At 36.4% G+C, this 19885-nt stretch overlaps 2 protein-coding genes across 17 annotated transcripts in view; one reads left to right on the top strand and one right to left on the bottom strand.

Annotated features, from left to right (window-relative positions):
* The window catches only part of SYN2 (synapsin II), a 143488-nt gene that overhangs the window by 36859 nt on the left and 86744 nt on the right, over positions 1-19885 (bottom strand). For all 5 annotated transcript variants that reach the window (XR_008205739.1, XM_052679040.1, XM_052679043.1 and 2 more), the window contains exons 6-8: positions 7325-7387; positions 4825-4967; positions 157-231 (exon numbers count right to left, since the gene is read on the bottom strand). Coding sequence is in view for 4 of the 5 variants with exons in the window: in XM_052679040.1 (XP_052535000.1) it covers positions 157-231; positions 4825-4967; positions 7325-7387 (281 nt within the window). In the remaining variant the exon portion in view is untranslated. The remainder of the gene's footprint in view (positions 1-156; positions 232-4824; positions 4968-7324; positions 7388-19885) is intronic.
* Positions 1-19885, top strand: part of TIMP4 (TIMP metallopeptidase inhibitor 4) — a 108743-nt gene that overhangs the window by 66545 nt on the left and 22313 nt on the right. For 5 of the 12 annotated variants that reach the window (XM_052679053.1, XM_052679048.1, XM_052679052.1 and 2 more), the window contains 4 exons: positions 2636-2708; positions 10097-10216; positions 17964-18133; positions 18595-18690. In XM_052679053.1, the coding sequence (XP_052535013.1) occupies positions 18049-18133; positions 18595-18690 (181 nt within the window). In that variant the 5' untranslated portion in view covers positions 2636-2708; positions 10097-10216; positions 17964-18048. Of the gene's footprint in view, positions 1-2635; positions 2709-10096; positions 10217-17963; positions 18134-18225; positions 18511-18594; positions 18691-19885 lie in introns of those variants that run through there. The other 7 variants (XM_052679055.1, XM_052679050.1, XM_052679059.1 and 4 more) reach the window with 5 other exon arrangements.

Genomic DNA, 19885 nt, shown 5'->3' with positions numbered 1-19885 from the left:
CTCATGTTTTTTCATCTAGTTCCAAGTTTGTTTTTTTTTCCAAAATGAACAGAGGGCCTTCATTTACTGTAAACTGCACACTAATGTGATTTAAAAAAAAAAAGACTTAAAATTCTTTTGTTTTTTTGAATACCTTTTACATGAGACTTCACTTACTTATCTGACATAGCAATTTGTTCCAACATTGCAGAGCCTGTGTTTGTCTTCCAGTTTCCAGATATGGAAGTCCTCCTGAAAGGGGAAAAACATTCAAAAAGAGCCTCTAGTTTTATATTTGTCCTACCTCCTAAATTATTCTGATTTTCACATGGATACTAAGGCAGCATCAACATATTTGTTTGTATTTGGCAGCTTACAATATAGTATCTAAAACATGATGAATTTTAACAGGTTTCACAATGTTATGATGCATGACAATGAAATTTTTGTTCCCCATTAGTTCGCTTAAGAGAAATTTTAAAACTACTACGATTAAGTGCAAGTGTTAACAGTAAGATTTTATCGGTTAGAAATTGATTGAATAACCTGTAACATACCAATAATACAAATGGCAAGGAACTGAAGCTTCAGCTTCTCATTTCAGATCCATACCACTGCACATTTAGGTCCCAATACTTGAAAGTCAAGATGTCCATTCTGAACATCTCCGATCTGTTACAGAGCTTGATTTTGGTTTCTCCTCCAGTTTTCACTCCTTGCTAGTTTGTGCATATAATCTAAACATCTTATTTCAAGCATACCATTTTTTATTTTATCAGTAAGAAATAAAAAATATATATTTTTCTCCTCCTCGGACACCAGGTTGGTTAGCAGGTGTGAGAAGATTACTCTTTTCTGAAACCTAAACAATGTTTTGAGAATAGGCTTAGAATACAAATCATGAAGTATTTCTACTTAGAAGTGTAATAGGAGTATCTGTAATACATTAGAAGTTTACTAGGCAGCAGCAATAGTTGTCTCTCAATTTTTATTGATCTAATTACAAGGGTCAGCAGCAAATGTGGGGGAGCGCCAACCTTTCCGTGGAAGTCTCATAAAATTAACTGAATTTTAAAGCATACAGTTCTAACATGCCTTATTTTTTTTTGCTATGAGAGAATAACGAAAAGGGAAGATCCACATTCAGTGCTGTGTGTAAGGTAACTTCTATCAGTAATAAGGCTTTAAGTGATATTTATATGTGTGTGTGTACTTACAGAACAGTTAAGATGTTTAAGTTCACTATTACTCCACATACAGTCTACAGATTTTACTTCTTAGATATCATGACTGAACTCTGTTGCAGACTTCTCAAAAGGCATTCCTTAGCACGTACAACTTAAGGTGTCTTTTAGGAAGCAAAATTTAGAAAAAAAATCCTGAAGATTTCTAGCAAGAAGTTAGTTGGTGATGCTCAGCTGCACTGAGGTAATCTTAGCACTGTTAAGTAGAGAAGATCATAGAATCAGAGAATAGTTTGGGTTGGAAGGGACCTTTAAGGTCATGTAGTTCCAACCGAGTGCTCCAGGCAGGGACACCTCCTTCCAAACCAGGTTGCTCACAGCCCCATCCACATCAATTCCTCCTTTTTCACTGAATTCCAAATAATAAAGGAACCAACTCCAAATATAATTGAATGCTTTGGACTTAGGACTTGCATGCTTTTGCTTGATTTGGTGTTTGTAAACATGAAGAAAAACTGTTTTAAAGTTGGGGAAAAGAGGAGTTACGATTGCTATGTATCATGACTTGACCTTTCTCTTTTCCAGCAGCTCTCTGCTTTGTTTAGTACTATCTGAAGCATGCATTCCAAATTGTCTGGACAAGTATTGTCACAAAATAAGTAGAAAGATCTACCAACAATTCTTGTGTAGGTAGTCTATTTAGCAGCTTGTTACTACAGCATTGTTGTTCTTCAGCTGCTATGCTCTACTTTTTTTTATTGAAGTTATGGCCAAAGTACATTGTTGTGCATTCAGTTTATTACATTTGGAAAAGAGATTTCAAGGTAGTATTTTTGTATTTGTGCTTTTCTTCGTTCTATTTGAGCCTTTAAACTCTATTTCCTTGAAGTCAGATGAATTCTGTAATGGTACCAGGTGCTGTTAAGCATGCATCACAAAATGTTTTGAGGAGCTGTGGTATTTAGAGAGATCCAGTGTGGCATTTTGGCTATAATCTCTGCTGACAGATGATAAGCACCAGTGTTTTGTGAGTCACGGATCCACTTATACCACAATTTCCCACAGAATTGTAAAAATGAAACTCTTCATAACTCTTAAACTAGAAAAACAATTGTTTGGCTTGTATTTTTTGTGGTTGCTCTCTAAGTACTCTGTTCCTGTGTGAGAGAACAAAATGAGAACCAGCTGTAAAACAATATACTACTGACATAATGCATATGTATGCATATGAAGAATTTTATAGACATTTGGTAAATCTCCTTTCACAACGCTTTGTAAAAATGAATCAATATTTCATTTCTTGTGATTTAACCATATGAAAGAAAGTAGAGAAAAAATGATGGCCAGGCTTTTAGCATCTGGATGAACCCACAGTTTCTGAAGGAACAGAAGCATAAAAATAAATAAAGTTAGCAGAAACAGGCTGCCATTTTAATTGTTTTTTCTTTTTTCTTTTCTTCTCTGATCCTTAGACCAACTGCTTCTTTTGTGAAGAAGAAACACTCTTGTTAAAAAATTATGAATTTGCCATGGCTGAATAATACAGTAAGTATTACAGAGACTAAACAGAATTTCAATTTAAGGAAAAAAAAATAGAACTCTTTCCTATTACACGCAGTAGTTCAGGTTCTCCCACAAAGAATGAACTGTCAAATTATTGACACTGCATCTGATTACTGCTACCCAGAGGTGTGTCCCAACCATTAATGGCTGGGCTTTACTGCTAAGACCGGGCCACTTGGGAACTGTAAGACAAAGATAAATCAGCTCTGTGTATTATAAACAACAGAAGAAGTGAAAGATATGTAGTAGAGTACAAGAAATTTGTGCATCAAAGCACCCTTGAGAGAGAAAAGCACTGTCCTAGCCTTGAAGAGGCTGAAATGGCTGCATGAAAAGGTCCGAGACAGAGAAAGAAGTCTGAGGTAAAGAAAGAAGTCTGAATGGTGACTGGAAGTGGAGGGAGAGCATGGCAGTTAATTGGCACTGTTAGTGTAAAAGGGGCAGTGGAGAACCCAAAGCAAGGAACAATGAAGATTAGGGCATAAGAAGTAAGGACTAAGATACAGAAAGGTAGAAGTGGTCTGGGAAGGAGGTGGTACCAGATCAAGGTATGGTTTGGACTCGATCAGAAGTATTTGGTTTTTATTTTATACAAAAAGGAAAGGATGTGTATTGAGGCAGGACCAACACATTTGAAATTCTGTAGGGACCTTGAGTTCTAGAGATTCTGGACTGCATCACTATTAAAAAAGGGATTTTGGGTCAAGGATTCCAGAAACCACACCATCCTTGCAGTATATTTGAGTGCTTTGGTCACTGTGTACAATTCAAATTTCCAACATTGTTTTTGCAAAATTTAGAAAGTTTTAGGTTCAAAACAAAGCGGAATTGAGTGTCTGTACTGCTGGATGGATCTGACCTACAGGCACACTGTCCTCCCTGTTCTGTGTAGTCTTTTCTTCCACTCAGATGTACATCAAGAGACAGATGCACCATTAAGTTATTCTTGAGAGACTTAATCTTAGATGTTCTTTTACAAATGCCTCTCCAACTTTTATGCCTGGAGAGGCAAGCAGTTGCTCAGAGTTTTGATCTTGTGACAGCAGTGTCATAGGGGAGGAGTCACAGTACATGGCTCTCCAAAATCAACCTAAGGGAATGTGTTTCACCCTTCGTCCCCATCCTGGACAGGAGATTCTACATTTCTAATAGGGCTTGTTGCTTGTTTCTAAATTACTTGAGACCTAATGCTAATTCTGTCTTTAATATTAAAAAATATTTCATGCATTTTCTTTAGCCTAACTACAACTTTTGTTTATATTTATGGGTTGCTTGAAATTCAGTTATTTTTACTGATAAAGAACTTGCATGTATCTTGGTTTTCAATTAAAATGTCAACATATAAGAAATCTCTTATCCCTCCAACATTGCAAGATCCCTAGTGATGTATGATTATGCATACACGTGTGCTTTTATGCATGTATGTTTTTACCCAGGTATTTTTTTCCTGCCTCAGAATTGTAAGCATGAGGGAACAAATGCATGAGATGAATTAACTTATCTGAAAAACATGGACGAAATGACTGAATGTCAAATTACACTGATAACTGATAGTTGAAATAGAGTAAAATTATGCATAAAGACAGTCACCGTAGATCAATTAATACCTCATAATCTGTTTCGCTGCTCTAAAACTGAAACAACATTTTAGCCTCTCATACAGTCATGATCTCTAAATATATCTCTATAAAACTAGAAAATATTTTTACCCATTTTTATATAGGTCATTGTAAGATAAGAATTTTTCTTATTTCATGTTAAAAGGAGAGTACTGCCTCCCATTACAGTTTTATCATTCAAATTGGTGTGAATGAATGCCATCCAAATATAGATGAAATGGAAAAATAATTAAAAGTTGTCAGGAACGCTACTCAGGCAGGCTCACCTGTTATGTCACTCTCCTCCTCCCAATGACAATCAACTTAAAGAAAAAGACGTTGATAAATCCATAAAGCCTGACACACTGTCTTTCTGAAGCGTATGGCAATGAAGGCATGGAGTCACCACATTTCTACTCACAGACTCATCCAACAGTCTTAAACTTACTGGCGCTTATCGATTTTCAAACAAATGATGAAAAGATAAGTTTTTGGCTCACATGTATGCTTTGTAGTTACTGCCTATCTTTTGGATCCTGATGTCATATTTGGAGTCTATGAACGGTTCAGTAGTGGCGTAGGTCTGAGTAAGTGCTACCACGCTGGCTATGTCCTGAAAATCGTAGTGGTTGTCTACCTTGATCTGTAGTCATCATGCCACAAGTAAACGGCAAATGCAAAAGAAGAAACAGCAATTAGAAATAAAATGTAGACTTCAGTTTCAAATGGCATTAATGAGAAATATGGCTTTTGATAGCATCAGTTTATAGCGGGCATTTCATATTTTATCTGATTTCTAGACTCTCTAACAGTCCCACATTAACATATCTAATTTTCCATGGAAAGTATTACCTGCTCATCCATAGGAAGCAACTTGCAGATAGTAGATTTTTATTTTCAATATTTTTTTTTATAGTTTTGATTGATAATTTTCAGGTCAGTAGTTTTTAGGAGAATGTTTGAAGTTGTGGTTACACTAATTTTATACAATTGTTCATGATTTTCTAAACTGCTCGTGTAACTGCATGTCTGTGGCGCCCACCACGCACTATCACTTCTGTGTCATGTATCTCCCAGGAAGGAGGACATGAATGCTCATGACATTCTGACGAGGGCCAGTTCACATGGAACACAGAAGGTTGGCTCAAGATGATGGAATACTTTTCCCATTTGTCCTACTTCTTTGCAAGGAGTCAGGCATTCTAGGAATAGAATTTCCTAGACATAAAAACACTGAGATAAATGTGAGCAATATTGATTTAGAGGGAGAGTGAGAAACATACTTCAGATGGGAGACGAAAGTATTACTTTTTGACAGGGAGATCTTATCTCTACAGTTGAGTTCAAAGGAAGCTAGCTGAAGTAGGGAAAAAACATGAATCTGAAGAGAAGTCTTAGGGCTGGGAGAAAATAGGAGAGGGAAACTGGAATGCCAATAATTCTTTACCCAAAGTGCATTTCAGGAAGGTGAGGAAAGGGTGCAGGGATCATACTATCTAATATTAGAAGAGTTTGCAACTTCTTGCAAGCCCAGCATCTCTTGTTTCCACTTTAAAGAGGACCTGTAGCCTGGAGTGCCCACAGCTGTGAGATAGGAATTGCATATTATTGAATGGTGTCCAGTGAAGTGAGGAGTCAGGCCAAATACTGAGGCCAAAAGTCCCAAGTATTTGCTCTCAACTCTTGGATTCAGAATGATACAGAATTATTTGTTATTTGAGAACCAGTAAAAGAGATACAATTCCTGGTCTCAACTCTGTTTCTGAAAATTGAATACTGTGAGTGAATCTAATTACAAGTGGAAACACTACTCCTAGCATTGCCTTTTGGGAGAACTGGGATACAAGAGGAACCTTTACTTGGGCTCTGATAGTAAGCATTTCACTACAAAAGACTGGCACTCAGTCTTTAAGGACTTAAAATACTTTATAGCTAAAAATAATAATAATAACCTAGATTTTTATTTGTAGACATTTGATATGCTGGATATTTTTGTCCAACAGATCTATTTTCTGTAAGTGAGAAGTGAATACTGAAAGTGCGATATAAACATAATATTTCATGTATGCAATCCACAGAAACTGCAGTTTAAGCAATTAGTAATTAAGTTAATTCTGTGCCCAGTTAATTTGGCTGCCAGATTTCTTCTGACTTACTAAGTAAAAAATAAAGCAAAACAGTTGTAGGCAAAAAATCATAGCATACAGTTCAAATTGCACAACTGTTGAATGAATACAAATAAATCAGCTTTCTACTTCTATTTCTTGTGGCAAATGTGTTCATAGAGCTTTTGGAGGTTCAAGATGATAAATGAAACTATTCTCTGATGATTTATTTTAAAATATAAAACACAGTATTTAAGTGTTTTCTATGAGAGAAACGTAATCTGTAATGACTACAAATGCTCATTGACATCAATGAAAGTGCAATTTACATCACATCACTTGAACCATCACTGTGAGAGAAGTGGTATCAAAACAGCAGTACTCACCACTGAAATGCAATTACTTTGGAGAAAGAAAGCAGCAGTTATATAGCAGTATGAAACAATTACAGAGAATACATTAAGACAGGAAATGAGAAAACAATCTGGATCAGGCTGCAACTAGTAGAGAACCAAGGCAAAACCGCCCTAGAATCCCAGGTCCAAAAAGTTATTTGTGCAAACAGACATTGACTCTTAAATAGTTTCACCACAATCAACTAAATTAACTAACAAGATTCTGCTTCAGGAAAGCATCTCATGTTTTAAAAAGTGTCCCGAATAGGGCAACACATAAACTACCTGAGAAGGTGTCAATATGAAAATATTAATATATGTAGTTTTTTTTCTAAAGAGAGGTGCTTTCTTGAATAATAGACAAGCAGAGATTTGCAAGGGTGAGGATCAAAGACAGCATTTGGACAGCAGAAAGTTAAAAAATCCAGGAAACAAAAGAACATGCATCTTATTTTAGACGAACACCCAGCCTCCTAACATGCAGTAAGTAGCATCTGCACCTTTCCCATGCCTGAATGAGCATGTCCAATCTTCACAACAACAGGAAAAGTCGGCATTGTTAGCTGAGAGGGAGAACAGAAAGGAGACGTTAGAGAAGTCAGCTGTGAGTTAAACGATTAAGCTGCATCATTGATGAAAATGATTTTAACGGCCATAATGAGGGAAAATCTGCTTTTGGCATGTGGTTATTTGAATAGACATCCACAGACTGTTCTCATATTCCAGTCAACTGCAACTGTTAGTTCATACTGAATTGGGATGTATCAAATATTGCTCTGTTTACATCATCTCAGCTGATCACAAAGTCACAAGTGGTATTGCTTATTTTCGGTTCTATTTCAACAAAACGAATCTACTGGAAAAAGTTTGAGGGGCAGTTTGAGGAAGAAGCCCTGTGAAGCAGTGATATACTAATAACGGATTTTTACAGTTAGCTCAGGATTCAGAGGAAAATCTTAGTCGTGAAAAATCGTAACAGTACTTGCTACTCTTTAGAGAGCTCTCAATCTGGACAAGCGCTGAACAGTTCAGACTTCACTGTCAACTATTCTTCTGTTTCTTGGCAGTTTTAAGATGGAGGGTTACTTGCAGCAAAGCCATTCCTCCGTGTTGGATACATGACATGTTATACTTACAGTGCAAGTCTTTAAAGACTTCTTGCCCAGATTTTAGCACTCTGATTCTAGTGGGAATTTTTATTCTGCTCCAGTTTATACAGAAGGAAAAGAAAAAAGACCATCCAGCCAAGGCTGACAGTAAAGCTAAAGAAGATATGCTTAGTATTTCACTGACATTTCTGGTGCGCCTATCATGGATAGCTGGAACTTTTGACACCCATCGCTGCATCACACTTGTAATTTCTTACATTAAGCATGGAAGCTTTTCTGTAGGCACAGCAGATGGCTGGCACTGCCTGACTTTCCAGTCCCCAGTCAGTTCAGTGCTGCACAACAAGACATGCCACTGGAATCAGTCTTACCTATTCCTTCCCCCTCCCTCATATTTCCTAAAGAAAAGTATATGGCTGTTTTAGAAAGAAAATGCATAATGGGCTTGTTTGCTTTCTTATATGCCTCTCCACTCCCTCCAAAATAGTATTGGTCCTGATAACAGAAAGCAGTCACAAACTGAAGGCTCTGCAAGAGAGGCTTGGGATTTCTCTTGTAATGCTGAACATCCTTTCCTGAGAAAGAATTTATAAATTCACTGGGGAAGTACTCGTAAGAGAATATAGACATAAGAGAAGATTATTTCCTAGTAATTCTTCTTGGAAAAATTATTTTTATCACTACATGACGCAGTTGCAGGTGAGATTTCAATTTGTAAGCATGAACAGAGAAAACTTCATGTATAATAAAGTAACAGACCAGAACTCCCCAAGTAATTCATCCAATAAAATACTTGTGCTCACATGCTGTGTTCTTCCAAGACTTATCATACTAAAAAACTTGTATTTATCTCTTGGGTGTTGTATGAAACAGGACAAAAGTAGCAAAGAAGAATTTACCTCAGAGAAAAATCAGAATAGGTAGAATAGTACTCTATGTAATCAGCAGCTTTTTACATGTGACAGTATTTACACAGTGTCAGTTCAGTGTTCTCAGCTATGCTGAAATGTGGAATGCAGGGTGTAACCAAGCTGTACATCCAAGTAGACTTTGGGACACCATCACATTGTTTTACTACTGTGTACAGAGATGCAAGAAGCATTTTGGAAGCTGGTCTTTGAATGCAAACTACATGTAGATGTTTTCCATTCTTGCTTTTGCTTTTTCCAGAGCTGTCAGTTACTGACAATTACATAAATTTTCAATTGGCTTCAGAAAGCCAAAAGCACTTGTAAAAGTTTTATACAGTAAGGGCTGGACATACTGCAATTTCAAATTAAATTTCTTTGTAAACTGTAGGCATGCAAAGGCCCATGTAGTCAATCAGCATCTAGTTATTTACTGCTCCCACATTTTGAAAATAGCTATTTTGTATTTCTTTTTTAAATTTTGAAGAGGGAGGGAACAAATCATTGCCTGAATTCAGAAGGGCAGCAGCACATTCTTATGAGTGAACTATAAACCACGGACACAGGGTTTGTAATGGAAATGCTGGCAGACATCTAAGTATAGCAGTACAAATGGCACTCCTGTAATTACGAAGACCATGCATTTTCCTGTGATTCCATAGCTGTGGAATCCTCTGAGGACCATAGGAACAAACACTAATTCAAGACAAAACCAAAAACAAAAAAAAACAAAAAAACCCAAAGCCAACTGTGCTTTCTCCCAGAGAAAATTGTGAAAATGTGCTAACATCATTTAAGGAATGACAATCCATTTCGCTCTGGAGGCCAGCACCAAGATTTCTGTGGTATACCACATCCCAGTTTAGACAAAGTGAAGAGGTTTTTGCAGCAGAAAAAGGCGCTGAGTATTGCATTTCAGATATCATACAGACAAAAACCAGGTAGCTTATATAAAGGGCAGTGAAATTAAGTCTTTCCAGTGCTTTTCTTCTATCACTTTGACAGGCCTGTGAACCTAGGGCTGATGAAGCTGCAGTTAATTTGCTTTTCTAGCAGTGTTTTCTTTAGTCCTGGCATTGCTTTAATTATCACAGTTCTCCCATTGAATAAGGAGACTGAGCCATCATGCAGTCACCTTGCTAAAACTATCTAGATTCCAGGATTGTGTGATATTGTACTATCAAGCAATAACTTGATCTGAGTCCTTTCCTCACCTCTTTCCAGTCTGTTCTTTCCTGTTACTTTGTCTTAACAGGCAGCCTCAAGACTTTTCATATATTTGGATAAACATTGTGTATGATACAGCTGTGTTACTGAACTGAAAGTGTACCAGCTCCATGGATTTCCTTCAAATTCCCATTACAGCTACTTGGTAGTAAGTTATCTTGTGAGAAGCTCTGGCAGGTGTGCAAGGATCAGTTTTGAGTTGAACTGATACTAATACAAATCATTGCACGGATAATTTCAAATTTTTTTGGGGGGGAGGGCTGTTTGACAAAAGTATTGCTTATTTTTCAAAGGTTTTCTTAAATTTAGAATAGTGTAATTTCTACTATGACAAAAATAGAGGTAACAAATCAGAATAAAAAATCTGAAGATCGACAACAGAAATTGCATTGATGAATTTGACATGTTCTTATATATGAGAGATGGACTATACTGCATGAACCCTTCCATACTGCATAATAAATACAGGAAATCCATTTATTTTTTAGGATAAATGGGAGTTCTATTATAAATTAAATAATGATATCATACACAATAATATGTTATTGTGAATTAATGAAAAAAAAAACCACATGACAAACATGCAATACAATTTTCCAAAGCTCCTTCAACATCTCTCATGGTCATAGACTCTACATGTTTTACTGGAATTACTAGTATTAGTTCGGAAAAAACAAAGACATTATCACAGAATCATAGAATGATTTGGTTTGGAAGGGACCTTTTAGTCCACATAGTTTCAACTCCCCTGCTATAGGCAGGGACACCTCCCTCCAGACCAGGTTGCTCACAGCCCTGTCCAGCCTGGCCTTGAATGCTTCCAGGGAAGGGGCATCCACAGCCTCACTTGTGTCTCAACCTGTCTCGCAACCTCTTTGTGTCTCACCACCCTCACAATAAAGAATTGCTTTCTGATATCTACTCTAAGTCTACCCTCTTCCAGTTTAAAACCATTTCCCCTCATCCTGTCACTACATGCCCTGATAAAAAGTTTCTCCCCAGTTAATTACATAGATACACTGACTATATTAATTTTCCCTAATACAGACAGGGGATATCAAAATATATCTGTCAAAATACAGATATCAAAATAATTTCAATTGAAATAAACTATCTAGATTCATAATAGATAGATCTCTAGCAGAATTGCACTGACAGAATTACCAAATTCAGGGAGAAATTGAACCCAATATTCTCAGATTGCTAAAGAAACACTAATTAAGGCAAGCATTCATTCACAACAAATAGAGCACAGAGCATGTTTCTCAAGTGTCTCAGGATCACATCATGACATTGCTTGGATTAACCAGCTTGAGATCACAAAGCACTTTGAGATGGCTGATGCTGTGGATTTTCACTCTTCCACTGCTGTAAGTTATTACATCAAACACGCCTTTTCTTCGTTTGCAGGATGGCTAGCAAACTGGCTTCAAAAACAAATTAGGTTAAAAGATTCATTAGTTACTGATCAGAACCTATTTTAAGCTCTGAAAATCTATGAAATATCATAATGCTCTTCTGAAACGTCAATTTCTGATATGCTACATATATTATCTTTGTAAAAGATTTAGGATTGGGAGGTTTAAAGAACAATGCAAAAGAGATTCTTGCAATTCTTACCATAGGTGCTATATCAGCTCCAAGCAGTTAATTAACAGAATTATAAAGCTCACGAACTGATCTGATTAATGTTGTGTTGGTGAAGAACTGCGACATTTTTACACTCTCATGCTACATGTATATTCACTGCATTTTGAGTAAGGAAAAAAAAGTCATTGTGCTCCTTACTAAGTCCTCAGTCATTCTCTTCCTCTTGAATTCATCATTGTGATTTCTTTCAAACTGAATTTTTGCCCTCTGATTGCAGTTACAGGGCAGCAGCAGGAGAAAAAAAGTCTTGAACTTATCAACAAGAGTCATGTCCTTCCAGTGAACCTGACAAAATAAACTCAACTGGTGTTTTAAAAGGAAACAAAGCTTACACTGTAACTAGAGGCAGCCACAGCACTATTATTAGCCTGATGAGTGTACCTTCGCTTTTTAGGATGTGTGCAGTGATCAGAGATTTGACATCCCTCTCTAACAATTTGTTTTTGCTTTGTGAATAAAACCCTAAAGCTCTCAGTCAAAAATCTTTTTTTTTTTTTTTTTTTAAGTCCCCTCAGTGGAATTTAAGCTGGTTGCTAAAGGTGACACAGTTTAAACATAATAAAATTGGAACTGTCTAATAAAAACTGGCTTGGAAATTATGGAACTGTATACATACACCATACATAATGGGGATAATAACTATCCTTCCCTACTTCAGAAATATTCTGAAGCTTTATCAGAGTGGTTTGCTGCAGTGTAAGTCTATTGATTTAACACAAATTCATAAAAGTTGAGCTTCAAACACTAAAATGCTGAATGGTTTGTAAGTTCTTCACTTCTAAACAATGCCCGGTTATGTACTACAAATATTTTATTTCTAAGAGATACGATTGGAATTTTGTCAATTTACTTTTAATTATGTTAAGACCTAATACAAAATATACCCAATGATGCATATAAAAATAAACCAGGCAAAAGCCCTCTGCTGGAAACAGCGCAGAAAAGAGATTTTGGAGGCAGTATTCACTCTGTGTTTAATTTCCTTATGGTTACGTTGGCTAGAAAAGCCACAATAGAAGAAAAAAAAAAAAGGAAAAAAACAGCACAAAAAATATATACTTCATAAACATGACTTACCTTGTTTAAATATTTGTCTTTCCAATCATCCCTAAGCAAAGTTCATTTAGCCACTCTACTTCCATGTGATTTATTTATGGAACATGCATCAGACTAAATCTAATTTTGCTCTGCTTTCCTTTGGAGAAAGGAAATTAAAAATGAAATAAAGAAGGTGTCCTTTCATTCTTTTTTTTTTTCTTTCTCAGAAACAGGCAGGAAGGCTCCTAAATCAATAAACAAGTAGTACTTTCTGTAGTCTATTTGGTTTAAGGAAAACAAACCTAAGTTAGGGTTCGAACGTGCAGAAGTTCCCTGTCACCAGCAGGGGTAGCTCAATATATTCCTCTCATCACTAAGAGCTGCAGAAACACCACACTTCAGCAGCTACTGTTTGTCAACAGAGAACAATTCAGAGATGCTAAGACAGATTTTCTACTGTGTTGTACCTTTCTAGAAAAAAAATAGGTGCAAAACCTGTAGAGAGTAACATCCTGTATTCCCTTTACACAAGTAGCAATACAAAGCATATTGGATTCTCCCTTGCCTGAACTTCTCAGAAACATGTACGTTAAAGAAAAGTAAAAGCTCAAGTGAATGAAAAGAGTTGGGATTTGAGTGCAAATTAGAGTACAAAGTCATCAAAAAGAGCCAAATGCAGATTAATTCTGATTTATTTATTCAAAACAGAGGGTTAAGATAGCTAATAAACTAGATGAGTGCAATAGAAATATGTTCCTGTGAAATGCTGGGCTACCCAACTTCCCACCCACAGGGAGCTGATGCAAAACTGGGTCTTCTGAGTGCTCTTGTACACTGTTCCTTCCATTGCCATTAACATCACTTCATAAGACTGGATCTTATGAAGCCAGTGCTCTTTGTATCACTGAAATCAAGGCACACTTCAGCATTGCCTTATAGAACAGGACAGTGCCAAGTAAATCTGCACCAGGCAATCAGGCTAAACTAACTTTATCTGCATGTATGCAGTTCAATTAAAAAAAAAGTTATCTAAGTCAATACACCAGTGATGTGACAGTAGGAAAATCTCACGCTTTTAATGTCAGTACTGCATGAAAACAGAATTACTTAAGAGCAAGAAAAGGTAAGTCTAACAGCAATGAATCAAAAAGAGCAGTTCTCACAGGTTTCTCATAGAAATCCTAGAGAAGACAAAATCCTGGCACAGATTTATTATATTTTGATTCTGGAATGTCAGTACTTCATTCCATTCCAATCATTCTAACAACTATTTTGTAGCTGCTGCTTCTAAAACTATACCATTCCACAACTTTATAATAAAATGATCCAAATTGTTGTGAATGTAGAATGAATGTATGTTTTTTCTATAGTATTTAGGAAGTGACAGCTATAAGTACCGTGCCTTTTTAAGTGGGCTGTAGTACATGTGTAGGCACTACGGTTTAAAATCCATGAAAACTCATCTATTTTGTGAGATACTATTCCAATTTGCATTTTTTAAATATAATTAGACAGTTTTTGTATGGGATATGTATTGTGGTTATACAAGGCAGTTTTTAGGGAAAATAAATGCAATGCCAAATGAAAACTAGGAAGAAAACACCTAGCAAATCATCAGAAAGACAACAGATTAACTATGATTGTGGAGAATCCTGCCTACAATCATTCTAAAGTAAGATTCATTTCCCACAATAGAGAGAGAATAGGATAGATATAGGTAAAAAACTTTATTCTGTACACAGTCAGGAACTGAGGTGCAGAGCAGGCGGTCCAATCGCACACATCGTGCAGATTCAAACTGCTTACAGCTGGAACAGGCAGCAAGCTCTCTGTTGGATACTCCTTTATAACTTAAGAGTGAAAAAGCTGCTTGGACAGTCCCTAAGCAACACAGTTCAGAGCAACCTGACATAACTCAAATATCAAAATCAGGTCTGCCCACAGAATTGCTCTTGAGCAATCTCCTGGAAACAATAAACTGACCTCACAATGCTGCATCATATGAAAAATTAAGTATAGAGGGCAGGTAGTTAAGAGATGCATTCCCAGGGAAGAAATGAGACCATCATAAAAGCAATGAGTTTGTTCTGGAGCTCAGGGGAAGCAGCAGTTCTCTCCATGGAACCCTGCACAGAAGAAGTTTGATGGATGGTAGTCTGGTGTTCTTAAAACAGGTTGCTAGGGGACACTTGGTAAAAAAAAAACAAAACAAAGTTGGCATTTAGTGACCTTTAAGCTTTTCCAGATGATAGAAACAAATGATGGATAGTAAAAATTTATAAGGAATAAGATAACCCACTGTCCAAAAAGCCACACTGAGAATTGTAAGACCTAGGCAAAATCAGTGTTTCCATTGAGAAAAGACAAAGCTGATCAGAACTTTCCTGAAGTTTCCTGCTTTCTTTCTATATCATACACATCAACAAATATAGTGAATGATCCACAATCTTCATTATTTAATTGCATTTTATTAGAAAATGGAAATGAATTATTCAGTATTAAGTTTCTTTAGCTAGAAGAAAAAGAGAAACTGCGTAGTATTCTTCCTGCTTTGTCCATAGTGAACTGATGTAGTCAGTGACTGTGCCCCTTGAGAAACAAAGTTTGCTGCCTCTTATTAGCAAGTGTTAGTTATAGCAGATGTTAAGCAAGCAGCTTAGTCCTGCTTCATGCTTCAATACTGTTGTGATGCAATTTGCCACCATATCATGGTTTACATATCAAACTAAAGGAAAATCAACATAACAGTGCAGTCAAAGAGCCCCTGTACTATTAGTCTGGTTATACAAATAGGATAAAGACCAAGTGTTTCTTTGGTTTATGTTGGCTATCTTTTCTTTACTTACTTATACTTTGCTTATGATAAGAGATTACTTTGCTTACAGATTTGTCATGGAATATTTCTGTGTCTTCTGGAAGTAATCTTTGTGCTTTGCAAGGTCAAAATCAAACTGATATAGTTAGATCTAAAATTAATTTGATTAATATGATGAAAAGAATATGCAATATAAAAAAGCACAGTGCATCTTCAAGATAAGATCTGATACTAACTGATACTGTTCAGAGGTAACAGGTTCTCAATTGTACTGATATCAGCAGGAGCTACAGATAATCTTTGGCTCCTTGCACAAATGGGCTGTTACTGTGAAGGATACTCCTCAGCTATCTTGCCTCGGATTTGGAATTAAAGAATAGTTGACAAAACTACTCCTTTGAGAATGAAAATTCATCAGAAAACAGTTCTGCTGAAGTCTCCAAAGTTGTTTGCCTTTTACATTTTAATTACAACATTGTCTCAACATTTTCACAAACATTTGAAAGATAAGCCTATCAAAGAGCTGCTCATTAGTGTGGTGCACATATCTGCCTTCAGTGTTGTGCTGCTGGTAACCAGTTGTTCCATGCCATGGTTCAGAAACTTTACAGTCATAAGTTTCATTGAGGTTCATATTACCACTGAAAGGTCTGGTTGCTTATAGCATGCTCCAAGTATCTCTCTTAAACTGTTGACTAGTTCTAGAGAGACCATCAGTGGATATACACGTTGAATAAGAAGCTCTTTCCTAGCCATTTGCTTCTCTACATGTAACCATACTGCAAGTATTCTGCATATGTAGAAAAAGCTTTGAAATACACTTAAAAGTCTAATTGCATTATTCCAAAAACAGCTGCAGGCAATACGATGTAAGATCACAAGAAATGTGTTTTTTATGGCATTTGTACAACTATCACACAAAAAATATGGTTTTAGCATATTTACATTTCTGCACAGTCTAATGTAATTATTAAATTCCCAGCTATGTCTATAGGCAGTTATTTTACAAGGATAGTGATTTTAGTTCGACTGTGCAGTTATTTTGATTGCACTAGATTTCATTCCTCTAGAGTTCATTCCTCTAAACACAGAGAGAATGCTATCTTCACGTGCCATTCGGTAAAACCTTACGGAATGCCTTCCTTGGTTAACCACCAAATGGGAAGAACTGCATTATCAATGTAAAGAGAAGGCTTAGCCCAACATACTTAGCTATTACTTGAATTTTACTGAAACAGTAACCAATTTGGCCTATTTAGATGGTTTATAGCAGCAGGCATGTCATGTTATTGGGAAACCAGTCAATGGGTCTTAATTAATTCCTTCAACACTTTCCAGTCCTACCACCCCAAGTGAGATTTGAATGTCAGCAGCCCTACAACTACAGACCATAAATCACAGATGCCATTAAAATACGTGCTTGTTTGTTTTGTTTGTTTTAAATTAGCTTGAACTTCCTGGATAGGGTTTCAGCCTGACAACTTTTTTATTCATGTGAAAATACTTCCTGAAAAATTAAGTTTCCTCCAGGTAAGAAAGAAGACATTAACAAGCCTAAATTATTTGCTGGTGTTAGACCTGGACTTGGATCTGTCTCCATGATTTGAAGCAAAACTGCAGACTGAAAAAATAAAATTCAAAGTAGGACAGTTTTAATTAAATCACAATATCACGTAGAATATTCCCAGCCCAGTTTTGAATCTAAACATAATAATTCTGAGTATTTGTGTATCTATTTAATTATTTTTTACTTGAGTGTCTACCTGGGAGGACTGAAAATCAAAGCAAACTTGTTAGTTGCTAAAATGACCTCTTACAGTTTAACAATAAAATCAGCCTTCTGCTGTGGAACATGCACACACTTCTGTGGCGATACTGCTGTGTGTACATCTAACTTGACAAAATAGCTTTTCCTGAGTCTTGATTAAAATGGTTCAAATGACATTAATGAATTCTCAGTTCTCAAATTGTGACAAAAAAATACAATCCTTTAAGTTCTGTCCTCCATTCAATCTATGTCTTATATTACCACTATGTTACAACTTTATAACATCTAGAACACATATCCAGACTCTGATATCAACAAAAGAGCTGAAGCTGAAAAAAAGAGTTCCAAACTTTGGAATTTCTGCGTGTGTTCCATGCATAACAGTTATTAGAAAATGCAGATACAGATCTGTGTTGATCAGGACTAATATTGAAAATGAATGCAGAGAAAAAGCTGTGCCCCTGACATACATTAAATCTACATTAAATCTTTGATAAAATAATAAAAAAAGCCTTTTATTGCAGCTTTTGTTTTTAATTCATTATTCCTTGTAACTGCTAATTGTATGAATCTTACAAATAGAGCATTGAAATGTTCCTTTTTTGTAAATGAATTTCTGTCCAGCCTGCAAACTGGAATGTCATCTCAAGAAAATGCACAGAAGTGTGGGGGAAGACCAAGGACTGCAAATGAAAACAGAGTTTAATAAATGACAGCTGTTTACTTGACCGGAATAGAGAAGATAGCAGATTTATTTTGTCAATTCAGGCTGGACGAAGATTTACTACAAAAAGGTAAAAATCTTTGTTCTGCTACAGATCATGAAATCAACTGCAAATACTTGTAAAAGCTGTTTTTGTGAAGGCTTTTGATTATTAATAGTTATACTGACTCATAACAGCAACGCTGCAGTGCTTACTAAGGTAATCTCACTTCTGGTACAATAACTTTCACCAATGATGTGCTTTTTCCTTAAAGGAAGGCGGAGTTACGAGTTAGTGTCTGGGCCATAAATAAGAGGTTCCTATGTCAGGGAAATTAGAAGTCAGTTAACATAAGCGTGTACTCAGAGTGAGCATTAGAGGGCTTTTCTAAACCACCCAAGTCTGCTGAAATTGAAGACGCAGAAGAAATCAGATAGTCTGTAGGAAGTTTAGATATAAAATCAACAGTAAGAAAGCATTTTCTCTTGGCAGACCGATTAGCTGTGCTTAAGGCAGCATGAATCCTGTACTTAGTACCTTGTTGTTTTCAGTGCTTCTGCTGCTGACCCACAGAATTCAGGAGCTGGTGGAGGCGTGCAGCTGTGCCCCTGCTCATCCGCAGCAGCTCATCTGCGATTCTGCTTTAGGTGAGTCATGAACAACGACGTGCTTTGAACTGCTGGTAGGAAACGGAGTGGAACTAACCTAACTGCTGCATTCTTTTCTGTACAGCTGTAGAGAAATGCTTTTAACCATGTGGCTGCGACTCTTAGAGGATTTTAGAACAAATGACTGCAGACAACCCTTTTAAACACACAGCTATGGGAAGAAAAATGTGGCAGTAGCTGATCTGTTTTTCTTGATTTTTTTCCTTCTTTTCCAGAACATTTTGTGGTTACAGACTGTTGAAATTACAGTATTATTTAGTGGGCTTTTTTTTTTCCTTCATAAAAACAACATGTATGTTAGCTCCTAACTTACAGTAAGCAGCAAAGAATAAGCGGACTTCTAAATGTTTACTGTTCACAGTATCTATAATAGACTATTCCATCTAAATACATGCCCACTATAACTGTGCTTATCAACAGTTGTTACAGCACTCTGGGAAAGCAAAATGAAAAAAAGTCCCTAATGGCAACGTGGAAATATTCGGTCTTTGTTCTGCTGCACTACAATATCTTACTCTGCTGCTGTTATTTTCCAAAAATACTTGAGCAGGAAACTGATATGTCCTTTATTTTTTTTAATCTGACTACAGGCTTTCCACACAAATAGGATTTTCCAGTCTTTAGGATTTCATAATATTCAACCCAAGCTGTGGCTGTCAAAATACTTCTAGAAAGAAACTAAAGATCTCAAAATTATACTGCATGGGGACAGGAAAATGTGTCATTTTGCAGTCTTTTGATTTCATTAGCTCAAGCTGAGGCTGGTTAGCTTCCATCTAGTGTGAACAGTAAATGTAGAACATGAGTTTCCAAAGTGTCACAAAATTAGCATCTCTATGGGGCAGGCAATACCTTCTGCATACTGATTAATTGCTTTTATACTCTGACAGAAAATCTTTGTAGCCATGACAAACTTCAAGCTCTATTTGTGGCCATCAGTTAAATTGTTTTTTAATCTGGTTGTGTTAAGCAATCGTTTTCATTGAGTTACCTACACCAGGCATTGCAAACTTGGGGTTCAGGTGTGAAAGAAAACAAAGTTGCACTTCCAGAAGCTTAACTATACAGTTAATGATATTAATCTGCTGCATTCCTAGACATAACAAAGTAAGTTTTTTAACTTCCTTTAGGAGAGTTTTCTAAATAAATAATTTCACAGTATAGAGGAAACTCA

The sequence above is a fragment of the Tympanuchus pallidicinctus genome, unplaced genomic scaffold, assembly GCF_026119805.1.
Source record: "Tympanuchus pallidicinctus isolate F22 unplaced genomic scaffold, pur_lepc_1.0 scaffold17, whole genome shotgun sequence".
Taxonomy (NCBI): domain Eukaryota; kingdom Metazoa; phylum Chordata; class Aves; order Galliformes; family Phasianidae; genus Tympanuchus; species Tympanuchus pallidicinctus.
Note: the sequence above shows the minus strand (reverse complement) of the source record. Positions and strands in the feature narration are given on the sequence as shown.